The sequence below is a fragment of the Marmota flaviventris genome, chromosome 18 (assembly GCF_047511675.1).
Source record: "Marmota flaviventris isolate mMarFla1 chromosome 18, mMarFla1.hap1, whole genome shotgun sequence".
In the NCBI taxonomy this organism is placed as follows: Eukaryota; Metazoa; Chordata; class Mammalia; order Rodentia; family Sciuridae; genus Marmota; species Marmota flaviventris.
Genome location: NC_092515.1, coordinates 33,142,076 through 33,167,910, shown reverse-complemented (window position 1 = coordinate 33,167,910; position 25,835 = coordinate 33,142,076). Strand labels below are relative to the sequence as shown.

At 39.3% G+C, this 25,835-nt stretch overlaps 1 protein-coding gene across 2 annotated transcripts in view; it reads left to right on the top strand.

Annotated features, from left to right (window-relative positions):
- The window catches only part of Tox3 (TOX high mobility group box family member 3), a 102,626-nt gene extending 77,100 nt beyond the window's left edge, over nt 1-25,526 (top strand). The window contains exons 3-7 of one of the 2 annotated variants that reach the window (XM_027939187.2): nt 11-262; nt 12,836-13,105; nt 17,322-17,549; nt 19,318-19,398; nt 24,777-25,526. In XM_027939187.2, the coding sequence (XP_027794988.2) occupies nt 11-262; nt 12,836-13,105; nt 17,322-17,549; nt 19,318-19,398; nt 24,777-25,526 (1,581 nt within the window). Of the gene's footprint in view, nt 1-7; nt 263-12,835; nt 13,106-17,321; nt 17,550-19,317; nt 19,399-24,776 lie in introns of both variants that reach the window. The other variant, XM_027939186.2, reaches the window with a different exon arrangement.
- The last annotated feature ends 309 nt before the right edge of the window (nt 25,527-25,835 follow it).

Here is a 25,835-nt window from a genome sequence, read left to right as displayed (position 1 = left end):
CTTTTAGCAGACATTCCATACGCCCAGCCTGGGGGACGAGGAGTTTGAAATCCCACCCATCACGCCTCCTCCAGAGTCGGACCCCACCCTGGGCATGCCTGATGTACTGCTACCCTTTCAAGCTCTCAGTGATCCACTGCCTTCCCAGGGAAGTGAATTCACACCCCAGTTTCCTCCTCAAAGCCTGGATCTTCCTTCTATTACGATCTCAAGAAATCTTGTGGAACAAGATGGTGTGCTTCATAGCAGTGGGTTACATATGGTAGGCACCACATTTATTGCTTGAAAGTCTTTTTATCTTTTGCACTATCATAGATAAAGATCTGAGTGTTCATTCTGGAGTATGTTTCTGCTTGTCCACTGTGGACATGTAGATTGTTATGCCTGCTACCATTCAAATGTGGGCACAGTCCTGGATCAGTACCTGGTATTGGGTTGATTGACAGTTGTAGAAAAGAGGATGACCAAGGAGATCCTTCTAATATGACACAATTTTTAAGAAGTCTGATTCATGGGTTTGGAAGTAGCCAGTCTTCCTTTGCCTCTGGTTGAATACAGAGGTGTGCTTGATTTGAAAGTTTACCCAGGTGAGATTTTAGAAATGGAAACCTTTATCAGGTGTACCTGGGTCTTTTGAACTTGTTGGATACAAGGTAAAGTTGATGATACATGATTTGCTCCTGCCTCAAATGAAATATCAAACTGTGATTCAGAGAAAAGAAAAAAATAATAATTGCTTATAACCAGCAGAGGAAAATATAGAATGGGTTATTGTGTGAAATGCATCTAATGATGTTATTTATTGTCATAAACATCAAATAAGGCACTCCGGAGAGCCAAGATTACTAATGCAATAATTTTGATTCTATTTTTCTTGGTGTGCAATTACAGTCAGCAATCACCAGAGTAAATCTGCTTAAGTATTTTAAACTCTTCTGCTGCGATTGTCAGGTTTTTTTCCACCATAGTATGTAATGCATTTGTGTCTGTCTAGGTGAGGTACTAAGCAGATATTTTAAAACAAGATTAATAGTTTATAGGGCTTAAAAAAAAAACTCTGATAAAATGAAACAGATGTGTTGGTATAACAAAAAACAAATCCTTTTGCTTGTTTACATATTTCTCTGCACATTAGGACCATGCCAGTGATGTTTATTGGTTTCATTGTTAATTCCCCAGATAACAGCATATGATTGCAAAATATGTAGTGGATTAGCCGTGCAAAGATTCAGTGTGCTCTCTGAAATACAAGATTACTTTCCCAAATAGGATTGCTGCAACATAATTTTCTTTGCCTGTGATCTTTTGTGTTTAAGCTGAACATGAGGGTTTTTATTTTTACTTTTTTTTTAAGTCAGAAAAAGAATGCAGTGAGCAGTCGGGAAATGGTCATTAAGTATTCATCAACGTTACTCGACATCACAAATAATTGTTTCCTGTGGACTTTCCTACGTTCTTGTCCCTTTGACACTAGAAAGGAGGGTTCCGTCCCTTTCCTCTACAGGCAGGCTTGTAACATTGTGTCTGGAAAATAATAACAATAAAAAAGGGTGTTTAGTCGCCAACCAGGTTTGCCAGGACTGTGCCATTTATTCATAGAGGCTCAGCCAGGCTCATTTAAGTTGCAGAAATAGTTAAGAGACCATATAATGTATGCTAAAATGTGTACTTTATTAAATTGGTAAATATTTATTAATAATATAAGAATCTGCCTTTAAATTAAACATCTGATGAATTACCTTGCCTTAAAGCTATAAAACTGTTATTGCTGCTATAAAAAAGTGTAAAGGAGGCATTTTGACTATGAAATTTCATTTCATGGTCAATTGAATTTACTATATTGGAAAGAACTAAAGATGGAATCATAAAATAATTATGATATTCACATACACTTAAAGAACAATGCTTTCAGGGACTGGCGTTGGGGGAGAGAACTCAATTTTTAATGCTTCTTTTGTAATGTATGGGCTAATCACTAAAGCAGTTGAATTATTTCATTGATTTTTAAAAGTATAGGTACTTCAGCTAAGTGCAGGCTGTTGTCATGGTATTTACATGGACCTCATCACATTTATTGGTGCCTTTTTGAAGTTTGGCTGAACCTGAATGCCATTTATTTGGGCTGGAAACAAACTAATCTTGTTGAAAATTCTAGTAGAATTTCACCTTGAAGAAATGTCATGGGATTTTAAATCACAAATGTTGGAAAAAATAAAATGTACTGGGACAGAATTATGATGAATACAATGTGTCTTTGGCTTTGTTCTATGGACTACCTGACATGTTCACCTATAAACTTGAATTCAGAATCGCCAGAGGCATGGTTAAAAATAGGTTATGTCAAGGTTCTTCTATATCTCCCTCCGGGTACCGAGTTGGCTGGCTACATCATAATACTCCACAGAAGCCTCCTCGGAGATTTCCCTGAGGAAAGTCACCAGAAAAATAATAAATAATACTTTCTACCTCATGCATTCAGCTTCCCAGTGCACGTTGGATATTTCCTACCTTATGCAAGGCAGAAGTTTTATTATCCAAATGAATATGGCAGTCTGTTAAGGATTACTATGGTGCGTTAAGACTATCATATAAGAAGAAAAGCCAGCTTGTTTATATGTTGCATTGAACCAGCTTTTCTTCAGAGCCTCATCGGTTTTCCTTTAGAATGAGTGACAGTTTTGTCACATTACTGATTAGCTGCATTATTGTTGACAACAAGCACAACACGTTTATCTTCCTTAAATTTATGCCATTATATTTAAAAACAGAAAGCAGGAACATAAAAAGGGGGATTAAAAAGAGCCCAATGATTAGCATTCACATTTCAAAATATGCAAATAATGCCCTAGTATTCAAAAGTGAATTGCTGAAAAATTGAATGTCGAAGCATTTGTGGCTTCAAAGAACAACCTTGATTTGCTTGTCGTGGATACGTATGTTTTGAAACAGGATGTGGTTGGCAAGTCAAAATCAACTGTAGATTTTGCTTAAAAATTCGTTCCCCTTAAGCATTATTGTCAGTTCAGATGATCATCTGGAAATTATTTTAATCTACAAAAGATCGCAATTCTAAAAATCTACAATGTGCGCTCCAAAGGATTTTTTTTTTTAACACCTCTCTATAATCTGCCCAGCCCGCTGAGTAGCATTGACATCAGTAGTACATCAATTTCAGAAAGTGGATTATTTTTACTAGACAGCTATTGTGACATATTGGGTCAGTCATAAATGAAAGATATTCATGCAAGCATGCAATACTTGTAATGAAGTCTCACTCTGACCTTCTGTATGATTGATTCTGTAATTTAGTTTTCTCAGGCAGTGCCTGAAATGAAATGAAATCATGTTGAACAAGTTTTGAATACCCACAGTGCACCAGGAGAAGAAAAATCTGCAGCCCCAGAGGCTTGAGAGAGAGCAGATGAACGATTTATCTCTATGCTATTATAGCCTATGCCAGCATTCAACATTTCTTCTTCTTCTCCTTTTTTTTTTTTTTTTTTTTCTTATTTGGCTTAAGTACTTAATTCTGCAGGTAGCTGTAAATGGGAAAATAAAATGCTGTTCTGATTTAAAATGACAGGACAGGAGTATGTGCGAGGGACTGATAAAATATCTTCAATAGAACTGACCTTTCATGTAGCTGAAAGTTACTGGGGGATTCATCCTCATAATTACCATATAGATTATTTTTATTTCTTTCCTGCAATGAAACATTTCAGAGAGCAGTAGTGCTGATTGAATGAAAATTGAACTTGTTAACATTCTTTTCAGCTTAGCCTGTTGTACATAACAGAAGGTTAGCTTTGATGAATTTCAAAATTCTCTTTGATATCGAAGAAACAGACAGTAAAATAATTGTCTCTAGTCTGATATTTTGTATTGCCCCCCCAAAAGAGAATTTATAAAACACACTGATAATTCACACACTTCCCCCCACCCCTACATTATATTTCACGTGTAGAGGACTGGCGTTTTCTGTTTGATTTTGCTTTGAATTTAATTGTGATAGCGCATGTGTCTAGAAAATGCTACAGTGGTGCACAAAATAATAACCAATGTAATATTAGGAAATTGAAAAAGATGGAAGTACAGGAAGAGTCTGAAAGTATCTGTACGTGTTAAGGCACTAGGAAAAAAAAGTCCTATAGGAGATACTCGTGCAGAGAAGAAAATGATAAGCTCTTAAAATATTCATAAGACTCTTAAATCATAAATTACCAGGCTTGTTTTACAAGTTTTTATTTTTCCTAAAACTGTTGGCATGACTCTAATTTTGAAGTTGAATTATTTTCATCTTTACAAAATGACTTTCCTGCCGTTTCATACTTTTGAAAAAATTGTACATTAAGAGACATAGCAGACTTTCAATTAATACATTGTTTTTAGCAATGTTGCTTAATGTGTTACAGATAAAACAGTTATTTCATGGGTCATTAATGTGTTTAATGCGTGGAACGTTCTATTAAAACAAGCTCTTATTATTATTATGAACATGTTCATTGCCATTGTCAATAGAGGCTGCACAGCTAAATTCCGCAGGATGATTACCATTTAGCCATTGTGGGGGTGGGCACCAATTCTTCATATCAATTGAACAGTTACTTCAATTGTGTTTATTTGGGGTGAAGTTATTGTCAAAAGGTATTTTTATTGTATGTTAACAATAGAAAAGATACAACTTACATAAGCAAAAAATTCACTTCAAGTGGAAAAGGACCTAATTATACAAAACCTAAGTAATAAAATGAAAACCATATTAACCTACAGCAAGTATTTATTGAGCACCTACTAAGCGCCACATATTAGGGATTTTTGTTGTTGTTGTTTTGGTACTGGGGACTGAATCCAGGAACACTTAACAACTGAGCAACATCCCTAACCCTATTTATTTTTTACTTTGAAACCAGATATTGCTAAGTTGCTTAGGGCCTCGATAAATTGCTGAGGCTGGCCTTGAATTTGAGATCCTCCTGCCTCAGCCTCCCCAGTTGTTGGGATTATAGGCACACACCACCATACCTAGCTTATGCATTGTTCTTATTCATTAGAAAGTGATTATACTATGTATGAAATTTTTTTTTTATTATCAGTTCCTCTGTGTAATACAAAAACTCAGAATCTGAATATAGAAAGGTGCTTATCATCAAAATCGACTTTAATTGGCTTTAATTGACAATTGTCTGCCCAAACTGCCCAAGCTGTAGGCACTTCTACTGCTTTCTTGGGGGGAACAAATAGCCTTGTACCATTTGGAGCTTAAAATAAGTATTCTTTGTTCTCACTGACCCTGATCATGCAAGTGCCGTCTTTAAGGTTAAATTCAGGGTTATCTGTTAAAGTGGGAATATGTTCCAAACTTCTGCTAGCCCCAGTTAGCTGTCAGTGCAGTGTGATACGTGACTGCTTGTTTGATTTATAACATTTACAGAAAAGTGTCGTTGCAAAGTTATGCTATGGTTTATTTCTCTGTATTTTCTTTTTTAGCATGGATCTTTATAGTTGAGTATTATGGGAACCTAGTAATGATATAGGACCCGTCCAAACACCATTGACATTCAGATTGCCAAATAAAACTGACACAGTGGTTCAAATGTTTTTAGAGGGACAAAAGTAACTCTTTACATCATTACCCCAGTTTCTTTTATTTGGGACACTGACCATTCTTTGAAATGGTCTCCTTGGCTTGTTCACCCCTGCCTGCTCTCCACCAGAGTACAGACTCTAGGAGGGCAGGAATCTGGCCTCTTTTGCTACTTGCTGTCATCTTAGGGCCTACAATAGCCACCAGGCTGGCACACACCAGGCCCCCAGACTGTACTTTATTGGTTCAATGTATGAATAAATGAAAGGACGGTGAGAGAGTATTCATCTGTTGTTAAGAATGTACCTTGACTCCTACATTAGGCTGGAGGGAAGGGAACTTCAAGTATCAACAGCTGGAAAGGTAGAATTCCTCTTTATGATTTTCAGTTAGAACTGAATTAAAAAAAAAAAAATCTCTGGAGTGGATTCCTTAGGAAAACAAAGGAGTTAGGGGATACATGAGTGAATTACCATTAAGAGTTGATAATAAACTCATGAAAATTTTATTTTGCTAAGAAACTATTAATTAACTCTTGGGAAGACTGTTTTCCATGAAACTTTCTTATGGAGGTATGTTTGATTATAACCCTGAGAGTACTTATTAAGGAAAAATCATCTACTGCAGTGAAGATACTTTAATGAATATCAAGTTGGTGGGATGTGGTCTGTAATTACATTGGTACCTTTGGTATGCATTGGGCTTAGCTGTGTGTGTGTCTCAGGGTCTTCTGGGGATAGAAATATACTACCTAGCTAAATAGAACCATTTGATTTGGAAATAAAATTTTAACACTGCTATAGGACATAACTAAATAATTGGGCATAAAATTACTGGCTTGAATGATATACTTGTAATTTTGATATTTATTAATACAAAGTAATTTTGACTACAGATAATTGTTTAATTACTCCATTTCTCAAGAAATGTTCATTAAAAAACTGGCACAGTGAAAAATATATTTAGTCACACTCTCAAACATTGGAGTTATTTGCTTCTTAATTGGATGTTATCCTCTATTATGAAAACCTGATATTGGATTGTTACAGAGAATATTTATTTGTAAGTGTAAGTAAAAGGTACATTAAGTGCATTTGCCTATTAGATTTAAAAAAATCTTTTATGTTGAAATCAATCTGGGTGGAAAGAATCACCATTGTAATGACCAAGAATGGTTAAAATCAGAATAAAATACTTTAAATGTAACATTTACAGTAAAAAAAAAAAAAATGAAAAAAAAAGAAAGAAAGAAGGAAGAAAGAAAGAAAAAATCCACACTACCCAGGAAACAATATTAGAGAGGTGTAATTTATACAGTCTTCAGTGAGAACACAGGTGAATACCTCTTTGCTCTGGGCCTGAGTGAAACAGGGAGGATGATTTAAATAGGTAGAAGAAGTAGTTTTCTTGACTCAGCAAATAGAAGCAAACTGTACCCATTCCTTTTCCCCTATGCTTCCCAAGACATATCTTTGACGTCCACACTGGCTAAAGCAACTAAGTGATTTATACAGTAAGCCCATCCTTCATCTTTCAGTTCATTCAGTCTTGATTAAGTTTTGTGCTGTGCATTGAACCCAGGGGTGCTTAACCACTGAGACAATCTCAGGTACTTTTTATTTATTTATTTTTTTAGTTTGAAACGGGATCTTTCTAGGTTGCTGAGGGCCTTGCTAAGTTACTGAGGTTGGCTTTGAACTCATGATCCTTCTGCCTCAGCCTCCCTAGTTTCTGGGATAACAAGTAGGTGTCGCCATGCCTAGCCACACCTCTCTTTTGTCTTCCTTGAGTCAGAGAAACAAGTTAGGCCCAGAGCCTTAGGCATAAGGTCCCATATTTATCCTAAACGGACAGTTTTCCTCTCTTCTCTTGGTATTTATTTGGCATGCCATTTGTCATGAGCGAATCTAGTTTTTCGTTTGTGTTTGTGATGGAAGGTTTCCTTTTCAATATAGAAAAATCTAGATTTTTTAACAATTCACTTAAATAATTGACCCTCAATAATTGACGGCTTTTCAGGCAATTTAAGAAAACAAGGACTGCTTCCAGAAATACCCACACATTGGTTTCCCATTGAAAAGACAGAGAGGCCCCCTCATCAGGCAGAGACCAGCGCTGGGTTGCTGTCCACCCTGGGCATCGCATGCATGAGTTGTGCAAAGCTTTAGGTCAAGAGGACCAGAACCTGCCCACTCTGAATGCCTTGTGATGGCAAAAATTAACACTTGTTTTCTCTTCAAAACATAGTTTGAGGGATTAGGCTGCACATTTCTATTTGAACTAAACCAAAATGCCCACAGGTGGTTTAAACAGGTTGCCCATGAAGAGGGTCAGGTAGGGAGAGTTTACTGGAATGGATGACCCCCTCGATGGAGAGACGCCAGCCCTTAAACACGCCAAGGCTTCCTTCTACTCTGGGAACACAATCCAGACTGCCTAAAATGGACCATAAAGCCTGTCACTTTATGGCCACTGCCTTTCCAGTCTCATGGTGGGCCTTGCTTGTCCTGGCCCCGGGGGACTCTGGCCTCCGCGTCCTTCCCTGTGCATGCGTCCTCATGCGGGGCCTTGGCTCGTGTTCCTGTCTGCTTGGGATGCAGTGCCCTCTTTTCCAGCTCAGTTAGCTTCCGCCTCCCTTTGTGCCCTGTCTCTTCTGGTCCCCTCCTCTGGGGGGCATCCTGTGTCACTCGCCCACTTTGCATCATCTGGCCCCTTCCATCTCTCGGTCCCACTGCATTTCCTCTCCACCTTGCCCAGCCTGCTTCTGGCTCCCCTGATTTTTCCACTTTGTGAGTCGGCCAGGCTTGATCCCTGCTCACTTTGCACCTGCTATTCCCTCTGCCTGGAACACGCTTCCCGCCCATCTCTGGCTCTTCCTTGCTCCTCTCTACCTGCTCCCGTGTCATCTTTCTAAGAGGACTTCCTTGCTAGCCTAATGAATGCAACCATCCTCCCCAGTAACTTTTTTTTTTCTTCATGGTATTTGTCACAATTTGAATCTTCTTTGTCCTCATGCTTTCTATTTTTAGGGATAAAGTATAAGCTTTGGCTACTAACCCCCACCATCCCCGCCACCCCAAGTAAATGATGTCCTTGATGTTTGTCCAATAGCCTACTTCTCAACAAGGGAGATTCTTGACATTTGTCAGATAGTGCTTGTCAAAGCCTAATAGGAAGGGGCTGCTGGCATCTTGAGTGTAGAACCAGAGAAGATACCAGACACTCAACAATGCAGAATCCCCCCAATAGAATTTTCCAGACCAAAAGGTCAATATTGAGATTGAGAACTCTTTGTCTAATATCACCCAATAGAGGACAAAGTTTTCCAAGTGCTGGACTAGGAAGTAATACAAATGAATACTACATATTAACTTGGTGACAGAGTGCTTGCCTAGTGTGCTGGAGGCCCTGGGTTTGATCCCCAGTAACATAAAAAAATAAAAGAGTTTGGCAAAGCTTCCAGCACCCAGATCTTATTTCTGGTTATGATAGTGACCATCTCTTGCAATGCACCAGTTAGTTGCCTTTCTTTTAAGTAAACATTGGTAAATCTTTCAGGACCCACTTTTAGCAAATGAGAGGTAATGATTTATAAAAACATATTAAATTTCTTTAGGTTGTATTCATGGTTATATATTTCCTTACTAATATATTACTACTGATAAGAATCGTGAGCTATCTCTTGGAGGAGTCTATATAAATTTCTCTGACCTACCTTTTGATATACTAAACCTTTTGGTCCATTCCAATTTTTGTTTAGAATAATGTTTAAAAGACATGGTAATTTTGTTTTCAAAGATGTGAGCATTGATATGTTGGCTTCACCTGCCTGGCATATAATAGGTGCTCAATAAATACTTTTGAACTGAACTGACAGCTTTCTCTTTTTTAAGTGGGAATCCTAAGATCAAAGGAAGTGTCTTCTAAAGGTTACATTTTTTTTTTTTTGGTATGGAAAATGATTGGCGCCTTTGGGGAATCAAGTTCCCTTAAGCGGTTGTTAATAATTGGTGACCCTAAAGGAGCTTGAATTTCTAAAGAGACACTTTGACCATTAATCTTCTTATACTATAATCCTCAAGCATGGGAAGTTATTAGTGGATAACTGTGAGCCGTGGTAAATGCTAGCACATTTTGATGCGTTGATGATGTGAGGCAGAGGTTACTTGAAAATATTCTAGAGCGTCCTGCCCTGTGGAAGATGAGGATGCAGCCAGCATCTTTGATGGTGGTGGAGACCCCAAGGGCCACTCCCTTCTCTGCAGGTACCTGCTACCTTTGAGGCACTGCAACTCCTCTGGAGAATAGTGTTTCCAAGAAGCAAGTGTCACTGCTAGCTTGGTGACGTAGGGAATCACTCTTACCAAAGAATTGGTATAGTAATACTATCAAATCAAGACTTTCTAAAGGATTAAATTAGAAAATACATGGCAAGTTTAGCAGAACCTCTGGCACAGAGCCAACACCTAGTATTGTTCCTTATTAGTACATTGAACCGCAGCTGCCCATCAGCAGGGGTTCCCAAGCAGCCCACTCATATACAGGCATATATGGCCGGTGGAATTCAGGGAGAGCTGGCAGGCCAGGAAGAAGAACATGTTTTTGGTCTTCTGTTCCATTAGGAGATCTGTCTAAAATGCTGTCGTTGTGGGTGAGTCCACGCAGCATCTTTCTGTGCTAATTTTCACAGGCATTGGAGCAAAGAGGGCAAAGTAACTCCTCTGTTAATGAAAAAGCTGCATAAATCTGATTAGCATAGTTCATGGTCATGCTAGTTAACTAATTTATTATTATACAGTCAGAATTAAAACAATTTAAATGTACTCTGGACATTGCTTGTTGATTAAAAACATCCAGATTTCAATAAGTCTGAAAAGACTTTGAAAATATTCTATTTTAGTGTGTATGGGAGTAAATTTAAGGGTAAGATAGGTAACTTAATTGCCTGTTATTGGGGGGTGGAATTGAATAATAAGTGAATAATGATTGAGCCTCAAAAAAACATGGAAGACTGGACAGAGAGCTCAAAGCTTAGAAGAAATGGGTTCATTTTTTTGGTCAGAATGCCAATCAAATAAATAAATAAATAAGATAAAGTGTTTTCACCAAATCCACTTTTAGGACAGAAGCCTGCAGAAGGTCACCTACCGATGGATCAATGGAAGAGAATGTTATGAGAGAGGAAAGAGTGGGGTTGATGGGATACCTGTGACATTTTCTTCAGAATCAGACTAATTTTAATAATTCTGCAATTATTAGGAGATTGAAAATCTATATATTTAATATTAAACTAACAATTTGCTAGACCATTTTAACCACTTGTGTTATCTTCTGTTTAGCTTTTCGTGACTCAAGTATTTTAGCGTTTCTTTGTTTCGTTTTGTGTTTTGGTGACAAGTTTGTCAAAACAGTGTACGCAGGTAGAGGGGAAAAGTTGAGCCTCTCCTCTTCATTCCCCTAGTCCTACCCTGGAATGTGACCTAATGTAACTGTTGTAACTTCCTCTTTTTTCTTTGTTTGTTTATTTGTTTTTTGGTACCAGGTATTAAACCCCACTGAGATACATCCCTGGCCCTTTTTATTTATTTATTTTTAAATTTTGAGACAGTGTCTCACTAAGTTGCCTAGGGCTTCGCTTAGTTGCTGAGGCTGGCTTTGAATTTGGCATCCTCCTGCCTCAGCCTCCCGAGCTGCTTGGATTACAGGCTTGAACTGCCATATTTGGCCTTTGTCTGTTTGTTTTTGTTTAACAAAAATAGGAACTGTGTTCTACAATTTTTTTACAACTTGTTCTTTTGTTTGGACATCTTGGATGTCACTCTAGGTCAGTGGTTTGTCAACTGGGAATGATTTTCGCTTTCCAGAAGGCAATGTCTAGAGATGCTTATTATCATACATATGTGGGAAAGGAGGTTTCTCTGAGCATCTAGAGGGTAGAGGCTGAGGATACTGCTGAAGCACCCAATGCACAGCATGAGCCCCACAACAAAAATTAAAATTATCTGATCCAAAATGTGAATGGAGCTAAGACTGAGAAAGTCTGCCCTAGGTCAATATGCATAAATCTAATTCATTATTTTTAAAAGCTTCATAATACTTTGTAGTACAGTAGAACATAATTCAAGTAGCCCTTTGATACTGCTTCTTATTTAGTAGCATTTGTATGTTTAACATGAAGAAATTTAGTTTTTAACAATTTATTCTGCTTCTTTAAAGAGCAAAAATAAGCCTTCTCAGAAGGACTCGAAAGAGGGACCAAGAATTCATAGGCTTGTGTATAAAATTAGATTCTGGGTCACCGAGAGTCAAGAAAATTTGGTTTCAGTAAAATCACAGACTCACTCTAAATGACAAGTCTTGAAGTCATTCGAAAAGCATGTCTTCATATTTTGATTCGTTGGAATTAAAAAAGACAAGAGAGAAAAAGAAGCAATAATAACTCTAAAGCCTTTTGTACAACTCCCCAGAGCAGAGAAGGCTACTTTTGAAGTCACTGATACCACTTTCAGAGAAAACTAAATTCTGATGATCTCTACCTTCTCTTTCCACATTAAAAAAAAAAAAAATCCATTAGTACATTAAATCATGGTGGCATTGAACAAAAGAAACAAAGTAGGTTTAAGTGAAAAAAAAAAAAAAAAAACTGGTATCTGATCCGAAAGACATGAAATGACTTCCAGATGCCATTGACATGTACCCAGCATCGGAATGCCCCTTTGGCTCACCGACCGAGGGGGTTGCAAAGACAGGATGCCCTGCAGCAGACACGTGTTGTTCTGTGAAAGCAAAGCTCTGTGTTTCCTCTCTGTGTGTCCCTGCGTTCCTTGAAGGACTGACTTTCCTTGACTCACAGAGCTGAGTGGAGGGAAATGGAATCAACTGCGCTGTGTGCACCAGTTGGTGAGCCCAGAAGGGCTGGGTCCCTGTTTCTGCCTTTCCCTCCTTGACCAGCAAGAATTTCATCTTTCCTTTTACTGATAGTCTTTAAAAAAAAAAAAATGTCATTCCAAGACAGTGTGCAGTCAAACAGCCTGCACTGGATATTTGGCGTATTTGGGTTTTGTGCTCCTGAGCTTACGATGACCTGGCAGGAGTCTTTCTATTTACTTAATTCATACAGAATATCATCCTGCAATCGTCCAACCTGTCAAAATTGCAACAGGTTGGATCTAAGAAGCTGATAACTTTATGCGTTTGTGGATATTTGGGGAAACTAAAAGTCTTTTTCCGCCCTTGCCATTGCTGTTGTAGGATCAGAGCCACACACAAGTCTCTCAGTACCGCCAGGACCCCTCCCTGATCATGAGGTCCATCGTCCACATGACTGATGCTGCGCGATCGGGGATCATGCCTCCTGCCCAGCTCACCACCATCAACCAGTCCCAGCTCAGTGCCCAGCTGGGCTTGAATTTGGGAGGAGCCAGCATGCCCCATACATCTCCTTCACCTCCAGCAAGCAAATCGGCCACGCCCTCGCCTTCCAGCTCCATCAATGAGGAGGATGCGGAGGAAGCCAGCAGAGTAAGTTAGAGCTGTCAACCCCCAGAGAATGCGCCTTGCCCCCTATCTCTGGCTGTGAATTTCATTCCTGGTCTAACCCTTGTTTCCTCATGGATTTGGAGTCACATTTAAGTTTATGCTAGTTAAATATTTTTTTCCCCTTTTATTTATTTTTTTTCACTAGAAAGGGTATGAACTGAAAATTGGGAGATGTGGTTTCTCTGAGTTGTAAGCCGTGGGACAAGTTCATTTAACCCTTGTAAACTTAATTTTCATAATCTGCAAAAGGGAGGGTCTGTACTCCCTTACCAGAAACTTCTAGAAATTCTAGACTTTGCAAAAATGGGGACTGCTCTGGTTTTCACTGAGTGTTCCAAGGGACAAGTTTCATCCAGTTCTTTGGCTGTACCTCTGCCACTTTTGACAGCTTTGCATCTTCAGTGATGTTTATCTCTTAGTAAATTCTGATCATTCACATCTTTATTTTTATCATGGGAAGCATATTTTTTAAGAATATAGATGATTGCACTTATGACTTTTTAGATTGCCTGGAATGAATCCCTTTTTTTTTTTTTTTTTTTTGGTACTGGGGATTGAACCCAGGTGCATTTTACCACTGAGCTACAACACCAGTCCTGATCTTTATTTTGAGACAGGGTCTCATTAATTTGCTGAGGGTCTTGGTAAGTTGACAAGGCTGGCCTCTAACACGTGTTCTTCCTGCCTCAGCCTCTTGAGTCACTGGAATTACAGGAATGTACTACCTACCATACCTGGCTAGTACGAATAACTTCAATATAAAGAATACTGTAATAAAACACAGCTACTCTTTACTTTTTTTATGAATTCTGGGTTGTACACCTACTCTGTACTTGACATTTTACTTGGTTCATTTTACTTGATAAAAAGATTTATAAGAGAATTACTGCCCGAGGGACTCCCCACGGAGGAGGAATAGCAATGTTTAAAACTAACTCCAGATGCGATTAAGGGTATAATTGATGTATCTGGTGTGCTGGGATTATAATCGATTCTGCTTGGGAGAGTGATTTGAGGAAGCCTTTATTGAGAAGGTTGTATTTGAATGAAGTCTAAGAGGATGCATAAAAGTTTGTGAGGCAGAAGAAAGAGGCCAGCATTCTGGTAGCAGGAACAGTGAGAAGCAAAGGAAAGTACATGTGAATTTATTAGTATCATGAACTTTGATGTGGGGGAGGGGAGAAACAGAAGAAAGAAATGGCATAAATGTGGTGGCTGAGAGCTGATTAATTATTTGCACAGAGGAATGGACTAAGCAAATTGATGCTTTAAGAGGGTAATTTTTGGCAACAGATAGAATGCATTACAAAGGGAGGAATCAGAGAAAAGAAAATCCATTAGAAGATTTTTGTTGGTTTGTTTTCTTTCATCAAAGAGCAGATTGGGCAGAAGGTGCCCAATTAATGAGACATTTAACAGAGATTCATTAAGATTCAGTGATTCCCTAGAATTTGAAAAAGAGATGAATTGAGTTTTAGTTTGAGAGACCGCATGACTACCTGTAAATGATAGGATCCACCTAGAAAGAGAAGTGTCCCCACCCCCAGGGGCAGGATGAGTTTGGCATGTAATGGTTGAATTTAGGTGCTTATATTTGAGTCTAGAGCTCACTTCATTGATCTGGAACTATAGATTGGGGAACCATCAGCCCATAGATGTGAGGACATGGAAGTAATCAGGATTTCTTAGAAAGGGTAAGGAGCAAGTCAAGGCAGAAGCATCATTTACTTTAAGTAGTAAAATAATAAAAATAATAAAATAATGAAAAGCACTTCGAGAGAAAGAGAGAGAGAGAGAGAGGAAGGCACAGAAACCAAAGGGACTTCAAGATGAAGGATTTGGTCTCAAATTAGCTCTGCATTGAGCTCAGGGTTGGCAGATGCAGGGTTGGTAATACTCACACTCACAAGGACTTCACTGTGGTGAAGTGAGAAATAAAGAAACTCAAGGGACATAAGACACAGCTTGGTGACAGCTGGTCATTACATATCAAGGTGGAGTCCTTGCACTGAATGCCCATGTCCACTGATCAGACTTACCTTTGTACCAAATTGAAAACATCACATCTAAGGAGAACCTTCCACGTCACTCCTATCTTGCTCCATTTTAAGTAAGGGACTCAGTTTTATGTGAAAGCATCTCGGTTTCCAATTTTTTCCCTTTTAAATAACAGTTGAAAAAGGAGGATTAAAATGATGGTTAATTATGTCTCTTTGGGGGTAAAGCCATTTTTTCAGCCTTCCCAGCCCTTTAAATTCAACTACACAAAAGTTTCTCCAGGAAAATTAATTCTGAAAGTTTATTTAAACAGTGGGACTATTTCATTTCTGGTTTATTCTTAAAAAGGTAATAATAGCTAAGGCAAGTTACAGTTTTACAAGAGAAGCATCAGAGGTTGTCGACATTTATACCTTGTTTTAAAGAGAATAAAATTGAACTTCTCTCGTTTGGGAAAAAAAACAAAACAAAACAGAAAACTGCACTATAAATTATCTCATTGGTCAGGGTACTTACTTTTGGCACAAACGGTACCAAATTTTCTTCCAGAAAAAGAATATAGTTGTTTGACTCAATTAGAAAAATATGAGCGGATCTATATTTTGTTTTTCTTGTTGCTACAGTAATGTTTTCATTGAAGGAGAACTTGGCTCCAATTCAAGCTGTAGTTGAAGGATATGGGTTCCTTTGAGTGGAATTAAACAAGTCTCACTCACTCTTGAGATTTTAGAAAAAAAGACAATGAATGGGGTCTACAGATTTATTGAATTGTGTGAGTTATGAAAAATGGCATCTTGAAGGGGAGGTGAGATAAGATTTAACACCCTCTGAAGCATTTTAACTACCTGTCAACTGGGGTGGGTGTTATTACTCCAATGGCACAAATCTAGAAGGTGGCCAGTGGTTTCTTAACTTTCGAAGGTTCAGAGCTCTCAAAAAATCTACATATCAGTTTCCTCTCTTAAGAATTTTAGTAATTGGATTAAGTTTCAAATGACCCTCATTCAGAAAGTAATAATACTCTAGGAATATTTGAATTAGGATTCAAGGCCATTAAAAGCCAATCTGTTAGTAACTTTTATCTATCTCAGCTGATCTTGCCCAAGGCTGGCTTTTAAAACAGAATTTGTCAAACACTTCAGGATTCTTGATGAAATTAACCGAAAATTGTTTTCAACATAATTGTACTGTAATCGAGGAGAAGAAAAAACCCAAGGTTGATAAATCATTTCCTTTATGATCAATATGATCAATAAAAATAGATGGTAAAAAGTGAATATGAAGCTTAGTAGTTTGTAAATTGTGGGGGGAGGGAGGTGGAATCTATGGATCTATACTGTATCATTTCCATGGTCTTAACTTCAGAATTCATAATGTGAATCAATACCTGTGAGTCTTTATGGCAATTAACTTGCGGATCAAGTTACTTACCACATATAATAAATATCTTCTTATTAGTCCTCTAGTTAGTCTTGGTGATTTTAAGCATCAACTGTGGTTCTTTTACAGGTTTTTTAATTTTATGGAGAATATTAATTTCTTTTTTATCTCCAGTTAAAGTGGTTTTGACATTTTTACATTTCTTGTTATCCTGTCTTTTAGAAAGTTATTGTTATTTTAGAAAATAAAGATGACCTTTCCTTTACTGTGCCAGTGTAGTGATTACAGCTTCTTTCTCTTTTGAGTTTCCAGAGACTCATTAGCAAAGTAACATTCTGGAAAAATTAAAAAAAAAATCAAGCTTAAAAAAAATCAATTAAGACCGATCATACATATGGCATATGATTGTGGCAAGGGACCTCGTTTAAAATACCTGAATGTGATCGACATCCAGGATGTTGTTAGGTTTTACTGCTAAAATCCCTGAAAGTGTAAAATATTTTGCTTGTGTGTGCATAAGCATACACCTATAGTATTGCTTGGAATAGTGTTCTGTTTTTCATTGCTCATAATTGCTATTTAGAGCATATGCTGTGAATGTATTGAAGATACTTCTGGGTCTCATTAATCAGTGTTCTAAATGCTAATCTCTGCTGTCCAGTTAACTCTAAGCAAATTCGCCCCTCCCCCGCTTTTGGTGGTGATTCATCTGTTGATGATGCTTAACAAAACCTTCAAAGAACAATTGTGGATCTGAGCAAGTCTCGCTGTATTCTCTGCAAGTACATTCTAGGCAGTGAATTTTCTTCCCGCTTTGCAGGCCATTGGAGAGAAAAGAGCCGCTCCAGATTCTGGCAAGAAGCCCAAGACTCCAAAGAAAAAGAAAAAGAAAGATCCCAATGAGCCGCAGAAGCCAGTATCAGCATATGCCCTGTTTTTCAGAGACACACAGGCTGCAATTAAAGGTCAAAACCCCAATGCAACCTTCGGAGAGGTCTCAAAAATCGTCGCGTCTATGTGGGACAGTCTTGGAGAAGAGCAGAAGCAGGTGAGGCAAAGATCTGAAGTTACCAGGATATTCCCCATGTATTTTCTGAGTGCATCCATTCCATTAATATGATTGCTTCTTATGAAAGCCTTTCTAAGCTATGGCATTAAAACACATGCATATAAATCCAAGCAACTCTCTAGTTACATCGATTTCTCAGTTAGTTTAAGGGTGCATGTTCAGAATCCGGTCACAGGAGGGTTGGAAGAAATCCAGGCAGTAGCCTGCAAGCATCAACTTTTGATGATAATCTTTTCATTTTAAATAATGTGGAATTTTTTTCCCCCCTTTGTTCAAAAAGGGCCCTACAAAGGGATTAGGTCCATCCTGCTTGCCTTCCCATTGATCATCTTTCTGAACCCTTGTGCTATCCTGGTGGGTTTCCAAACTTTGAAGCTGCCTCTGCATGTCTCATTATTGTCACTGGGCATTTGAAATTTTATTCCAAGTTCATTTTAAAGCTAGGCAGTGTGAGAGGTATTCAGAGATTAGCCATGCTGGTGGGAGATACTTCCTTAGGGGCCTAGCCTCCTCTCCTTCCCCTCAAAACGACTCCACAGGAACGAAGAAAAGAACGGGTTCCTTGGGGGCTGGTCCTCCCCTTGCTCCTTGCGTGAAACCTAATTACCATTAATAGGAGTCAACTTTTATATCGTCACAGAAGAATAGACCCTTATTAGTGATAAAACAGAATAATTGTTTCAGGAATGAAGAGTGGAAAACTTGGGATTTTTTTTTTTAAGGAATCATGAACTCATTTCCGGTGGCTAGTTCATTGAGAGGGTGCAAGTATTGAAATTCCCTGTTTGTTTGCCATGAGCTCATCACCTGTACAGAGGACTGATTTTCTGTCCCCTAAGTGGAGTTCTAAGGAACTGGCAAACCGAACTTTCATGCTCTGGAGAGAAAAATTAGTTGCATTTTGGTCTACCACCTAGCCATCAGACAATTTCATAAAAGGAAGCCCAAATCATACTTAATAGACTGGGATTTAATTATGTAATTCATTGATCTCACTAATGGAAATCTCCCACCTTTTATTATTTCTGACTTAATTTTTTATTGTTGTTTTTCCTCTCCCAAAGAAACCAAGTTTGAAAGGTCTCCATCTCTTCTCTTTGTTCTTCACAAATTCTACCGTTTATTTGTTTGTGGTACTGGGAATTGAACCTAGGGACACTTAACCATGAAGCCACACCCCCAGCCCTTTTTTTGTATTTTATTTAGGAACAAGGTCTCACTGAGTTCTTTAGTGCCTCACTAACTTGCTGAGGCTGGCTTTGAACTCGTGATCCTCCTGCCTTAGCCTCCCAAACGTCTGAGGTTACAGGCGTGTGCCACCATGCCTGCCTGGCTGTTGTTTGTTTTTAATACTCTGATTTGATTTCCCTTGCAGTTAAAACATGCAAGGGAAAGAAGACACAGATAGAGAAGCTTGTTATTTACTAGAATTTAAGCTATTTGTGGCAAAGCTGGTTATTTGCTGCCTTAGCATGAGGCCTTCAGCTCTGAAGGCATCTCTCTGTGGCAACCCCAGATCTTTTCCCTCATTCTTAGAATAAACATCCCAGTTGTGCTGCAGTGCTGAGGACAAGGTTTGGTGTGTTTTTAATATCCACGTGCTTGTGGGTAACATTTAAAAATCAAAGGGCGAGGAGACCAAACTTTGTAGGTGAGTGATGTTTATGCGACCTAATTTGCGTGGCTGTTATTTTAATAGCTGAGAGTTTATAAGCTAAAGGCAGTGCTAACTGTTGTCTTTTAATAGGTATATAAAAGGAAAACAGAAGCTGCCAAAAAGGAATACCTGAAGGCCCTGGCTGCATACAGGGCCAGCCTTGTTTCTAAGGTAAGCCTGTGTTCAGGGTGGGAAGCAGCCCTCCGGCCTCAGAAACACAGGTGTGACTCCCCGGAGAGCTGATGAAAAGTATCTGAGCATCTTAACCTTGATCTCATCAGAGATCAGTTGAATGAGGACAGGAGCAGTAGGACTTCATGTAGGCTGCTGGATCTGAAATGTTGCTAGAAGGTTCACAGATCGGTATGCAGGTGTACGTGGCCACACAAATACAAATCTTCAATAGCCTTTAACTCTTTCCTTGTGTCGGGGATTGGAATCTGTCTTAATGTCCTCGATTTAAAACTGGGAGGTGATTTTGTCAGGCAAATTTATGCTATGGAAGACCATATCATAAATTCTTCAGTGGTTACATTATCCTCTTAGGCAATGGTGCCTTTTTTTTTTTTTTTTTTTTACTTTTTGTGGTACTGGGGATGGAACCCATGGCCTTGTGCATGGGAGGCAAGCACTCTACCAACTGAGCTATATCCCCAGCCCACAATGGTGCATTTTTAATATTTTTTTATTTGTTCTTCTTAGTTACGCATGAGAGTAGAATGTATTTTCACATATCATATGTACATGGAATATAACTTCCCATTCTTGTGTTGTCCAGGATGTGTAGTTAAACTGGTCCTATATTCATATACGAACATAGGAAAGTTATGTCCGATTCATTCTACTGTCTTTCTCATTTCCATCTCCCTCTTCCATCCCCCCACTTTGCCTTGCCCAATCCCGTGAACCCCCACCTCCACCCCACCTATTTTGAGTTAGCATCTACATATGAGAGAGAACATTTGGCCTTTGGTTTTTTGGGATTGGCTTATTTTATTTAGCATGGTAACTCTCCAGTTCCATCCATTTACCAGAAAATGCCATAATGTCATTTGTCTTTATGGCTGAGTAATATTCCATTGTGTATATGTGCCACGTTTTCTTTATCCATTCATCTGTTGAAGGGCATCTATGGAACCATCCTAGATGGTTGGCTATTGTGAATTGAGCTGCTATAGACATTGATGTGGCTGCGTCACTGTAGTATGCTGATTTTAAGTCCTTTGGATATATACTGAGGAGTGGGATAACTGGGTCAAATGGTGGTTTCATTCCAAGTCTTTTGAGGAATTTTCATACTGCTTTCCAGAGTGGTTGCACCACTTTGCAGTCCCATCAACAATGTATGAGTATAAAATAGTCTATTTTTGACCAAACTGTTCCAAATGATATAAACAAATAAACCTCATGATTATTAAAATAAATAAAAAATAAATATTACAAGTACTAAGACAAAGCATGTGTATTACACATAGACTATACAATGGACCCTGATGTATTACACAATTCCAAGGCAAATGCCACTCTAGTTGATTGTTACCTTGATCCAAAAGGAGTGTGAGCTGTGCTGTTTATTTATTTATTTATTATTTTGCCGAGCTGGGGATTGAACCCAGGACCTCATGCATGCTAAGTAAATGCTCTTACCACTGAGCTATGCCCCCAGCCCTGAGCTGTTTGTATCATTTTAATATTTAATTACATTGTCTTTGCCTAGAATTTAGATGGGCTTTGGAGAGGATAGTTTGAACTAATGTTTTTGCTGTGGATATATTTCTTCTTGGAAGTCAAGATGCCATTTCATTGTCAGTGTTGTCTCAGGTACAACAGAGGACCTTGGAGCCCGTGTGAAAGGGTTTACTGCCTTTCTCTTTTTCACCTGAGTATTTTTTCTTTACACTGAGATTTGCTGGGCGGGGGGCGGGGTGGGGGGTGAGCAAGGGCGGTGGAATGTGATGGACATCATTATCCAAAGTGCATGTATGAAGACACAGATTAGTGTGAACATACTTTATATACAACCAGAGATATGAAAAAGTGTGCTGTATATGTGTAATAAGAATTGTAATGCATTCTGCTGTCATTTATTTTTAAAAAATCAATTAAAATTAAAAACAAATAAATAAATAAAATTAAAATTCCCAGGGTTGGGGGGAGATTTCCCGGGCTGGGGTTGTAGCTCAGTGGTGGAGCGCTTGCCTTGTATATGTGAGCCACTGGGTTCCCTCTCAGCACCACATAACATAATAAATAAGTAAGTAAATAAATAAATAAGGTCCATCTACAACTAAAAATATATTAAAAAAAAAAAAGATTTGCCCCTGGCAGCTGCTCGGAATCGGATCCACAGGGGTCCTCCTGCCTTTGTTGACAGCTCTCAGGACACTTCCCACTTTGTTAGAAAGAGGAAACATTTATTGAGTCAATAGCAAAACCCTTTTCTGAGGCTCTGGAAGACACATGCTGGGAAATATACTGATTCTGTACTCAGATTTGCACACTGCTCGACAACTCTGTGAGCTACAGGTGTTCACACTGGAGGTAGAGATGGTTAATGAGTTGGGAGTGCAGGGAAGAGCCGTACTTCTTCAGTAGATCATTTATTCATTCATTTACCCAGAAGCAGGTACAAGTAATCTTTGTGCATTAAAGCATGAATAATGGGCCATACAATGATTGAAGCCAAGAACCAGTTTCTCAGATAGCTGACGAACTTAGAAGGCATAACTCAAAAGTGATACATTGTAGCATGCTGCTATGATGTATAACTAATTAGAACAAATTTTTTAAAAAGTGATAATTGGATTAAGATCAGGATCCAGAGGTATTTCCTGATGGACTTCAATGACCCCCCCAAACCCAATGGGACAGAATTTTTAAAAGAGTAAACCTTAAAATACTGTTTCATTTTTTAACTCAGTAGATGCTATTTGGGAGGATCCTAAATCTATACTCAGAGACCTAACATACTCCTTGAGGTATAAGCTTAAATAATTTCCTCCTGAACCCAAAGTGTGAAATAGCTGCCAATACTGTGATCTCAGAGGAGGCAGCTTCTAGTTGCACAGAGTGATGATTAGACCACCACCAGAACTGGCTGATTTGGAACCCATAATTTAAAGAGATGGGGACCCATCGAGGCTGTCCAGCGTGTTGCCTACATGCTTGTGAAGACTGAAAATCAAATCCTAATAGAAAAATTAAAAGAATCAAGAGACAAGAAATTGGACACATATGATTTTAGTTCTCAAATATAAGAGCCACGATATAAGGGGAGCTAATTGAGATTTCCATGTCTTAGACAGACTACTCATCCAAGGGGTGAAATAACCCCGAGCAGGATCTCATCCTCATGGTTACAGGTAACATAGGGGGTGCATCATATTCCCATTTACTGGACACCTCTGTGTGCAAGAACCTGGAATTTCCTTCCTTAAGTAGTGACCCCACCGTCACTTTTCATCTTCCAGGAAATTAAGAAAAGCTCACTATTAAACCATAAGAGGTAAATGTGGCAAGACAGGAACTCTACAATCACCCACCCAGCTCCACTTACTATCAAGATGGTCCCTGTTAAAAGCATAATGATGCAATTGCCCATGTAGACTTTCCTGTGGTTTCTTCCTTGAGACTACCTTGGTGATTTTCCAACATTAGAGTATATATGATCTAAATATGCATATTTATATGTACAAAATTGTGTACACTTTGTGGGTCATGAGGTTTTTTTAAAGATAATTTTGAATATTTATAGCCATTATCTTACCCTAAGTTTTCAAAATGGGACCCTCTAGTAGCAGGTAGTCATTCTGGGTTTTCATAAGGCAGGGAGTTGTTCACAGAGGGATGGTACTTTACAGTGACAATTTTGTGTTCAGTCAGAAGCCCTCAGAAATGACTTTGTCTACTTGGGGGACTCCTTGTAAGGTGACTCAGGTTTCTTCTAATAGCAGGGTTTTATCATTGGAGTCATAAAAGCTATAAGTACTTTAAATCATGAAAGATACTAGACAGCCACTTGATGTCTCCAAAGTGCCCCCTGCTCCTTTCTTCTCAAAAGACACCTAATTTTGTGGAACAAAAGAAGAAAGAAAATAGTCTTTAAGATGAAGTATTCCAATCACTATTGCATTTGTAAAATAATTTACCCTTGTGGAAGTAATTAGTGTATTTTTAGCACAGAATAGGTTTCCATGTTGGACCACAGATTTTTCATGTGTCATTAAGAGATTGTTCAGGCATGGGAAGGTTGAACATTCTTCTCTTATCCTTTGATAAATTCTGGAGATCTTCACCATGGCTAGTCAGGCATGGTGGCACATGTCTGTAATCCCAGCAGCTCAGGAGACTGAAGCAGGAATTCAAAGCCAGCCTCAGCAACTTGGCAAGGACGTAAGCAACTTAGCAAGATCTGTCTCAAAAAAACAAAATTGAAAAAGGTTGGGGATGTGGTTCAGTGTCGAAGCACACTTGGGTTCAATCCCCAGTACCCAAAAAAATCACAGTTGGTAAACCGAAAACATTTCTAAAGTTGTAAAGGACTTCAGTTTAGTATCTCAGAGTAATCTAATTATGTTTTCTTATAGTCAAGTGAGCACTGCATAAATAATTATGAAAACACAGGGTTTTGAAGCTTTCTAGTAGTGGTAGTTTTCTGGTGGTAGTAGTTGTTAATTGATGAAAATACATAACATTTATCAAGTGCTTCTCAAGGGCCAGGCACTGTTCTAAATGCTTAACACATGAGCTCATTTAATTCCCATAACCTCTGTATAAGGTCAATGCCCTATAATTCCATGTTATAGATGAGGAAGCTCAAGAATAGGTGGATGAATTAAATGGCCCAAAGATACAAAATTGTTCAGTAGCAGAGCTGGATTTGAACCCAGGCAGTCTGCGCTTCATTGTTTTTCAACGTATGGTACCTCAGTGGCGAGGTTAGTATGGGCTTAAATGCTGAAGAGTTAGTATTTTTAAAAACCTGTACCAGTCATCTTTTGTTACGCAGTAGTGTTGTGTAACTACCAACCACAAAGCACAGTGACTTATAAAAGAAGCACTTATCTCTGAGCCAGCCAGTTAGCTGGTTGGTTCTTCAGATCCAGCCCCGCTCCTCTATCTGGGGTCAGCTCACAGGTTGTTGGGGAGGTGGCTGGAGTCACTTGCATGCCTGTAGTTGGCTGGCTGGCAGTGAGTGGGCTCTTGAGGGGGGCATTTGGGTCATGTGTCTGGCCTGCACGTGGTGCTGATAGGTTGCAAGAGAGTGAGTGGAAGGGTGCACGGTCTCCAGCCTTAGTGTGGATATTGGATAGTGTCTCTTTCATTCTAGTGACCAAAGCAAAGGCACAAGGGCAGCTTTGACTCAAGAAGGTGGAGAATTTGACTGTGTCCCGGAAGAGCTAAATAGTCACATGACAAAGGCCATGGAGATAGGAAGGCATGAATAATGGTGGCTGTCATTGAAGTCAATTTATAATGCTTAAAAATATGTAGGTACTCCACATACTTGTAGATCATAACATTCTGGAATTTTCTTCCCCCAAATTCAGGCTGCCGCTGAGTCAGCAGAAGCCCAGACCATTCGTTCTGTTCAGCAGACCCTGGCGTCGACCAATCTGACTTCCTCCCTCCTTCTCAACACTCCGCTGGCTCAACATGGAACGGTACCAGCCTCACCTCAGACTCTCTCACAGTCGCTCCCTAGGTCAATTGCTCCCAAACCCTTAACCATGAGACTCCCCATGAACCAGATTGTCACATCGGTCACCATCGCGGCCAACATGCCCTCGAACATTGGGGCTCCGCTGATAAGCTCCATGGGGACCACCATGGTTGGCTCAGCAACCTCCACCCAAGTGAGCCCTTCGGTGCAAACCCAACAGCATCAGATGCAATTGCAGCAGCAGCAACAGCAGCAGCAGCAACAGATGCAACAGATGCAGCAGCAGCAACTCCAGCAGCACCAAATGCATCAGCAGATCCAGCAGCAGATGCAGCAGCAGCATTTTCAGCACCACATGCAGCAGCACCTGCAGCAGCAGCAGCAGCAGCAGCATCTCCAGCAGCAAATCAACCAACAGCAGCTGCAGCAGCAGCTGCAGCAGCACATCCAGCTGCAGCAGCTGCAACACATGCAGCACCAGTCTCAGCCTTCTCCCCGGCAGCACTCTCCTGTCACCTCTCAGATCACATCCCCCATCCCTGCCATCGGGAGCCCCCAGCCGGCCTCTCAGCAGCACCAGTCGCAAATCCAGTCTCAGACACAGACTCAAGTATTGTCACAGGTCAGTATTTTCTGAAGATGCACGCGGCAGGTGGATTTGCGTGCGGAGGAGAGCGACACAGGAGGGGAAGGCACACGGGGCTGGAACGAGTAAGCTGGTGTTGGTTATGCAGAAATGTGTAACAGATCAAACGGTCCTCTCAAGCGTCTATTAGATAGGCAATAAGAACTACAGTGTAGCTGGGTACCACCTCTTAGCTGACTATCAATCACTTCGTTTTTAAACAAGGAAAGCTGTGCTCTTTTATGTGATGCCTTTTTTAATTTATTCAGGCTATACCTACAATATGTGAATCAAACCGTTTAATGAATCCTGGGACATTGC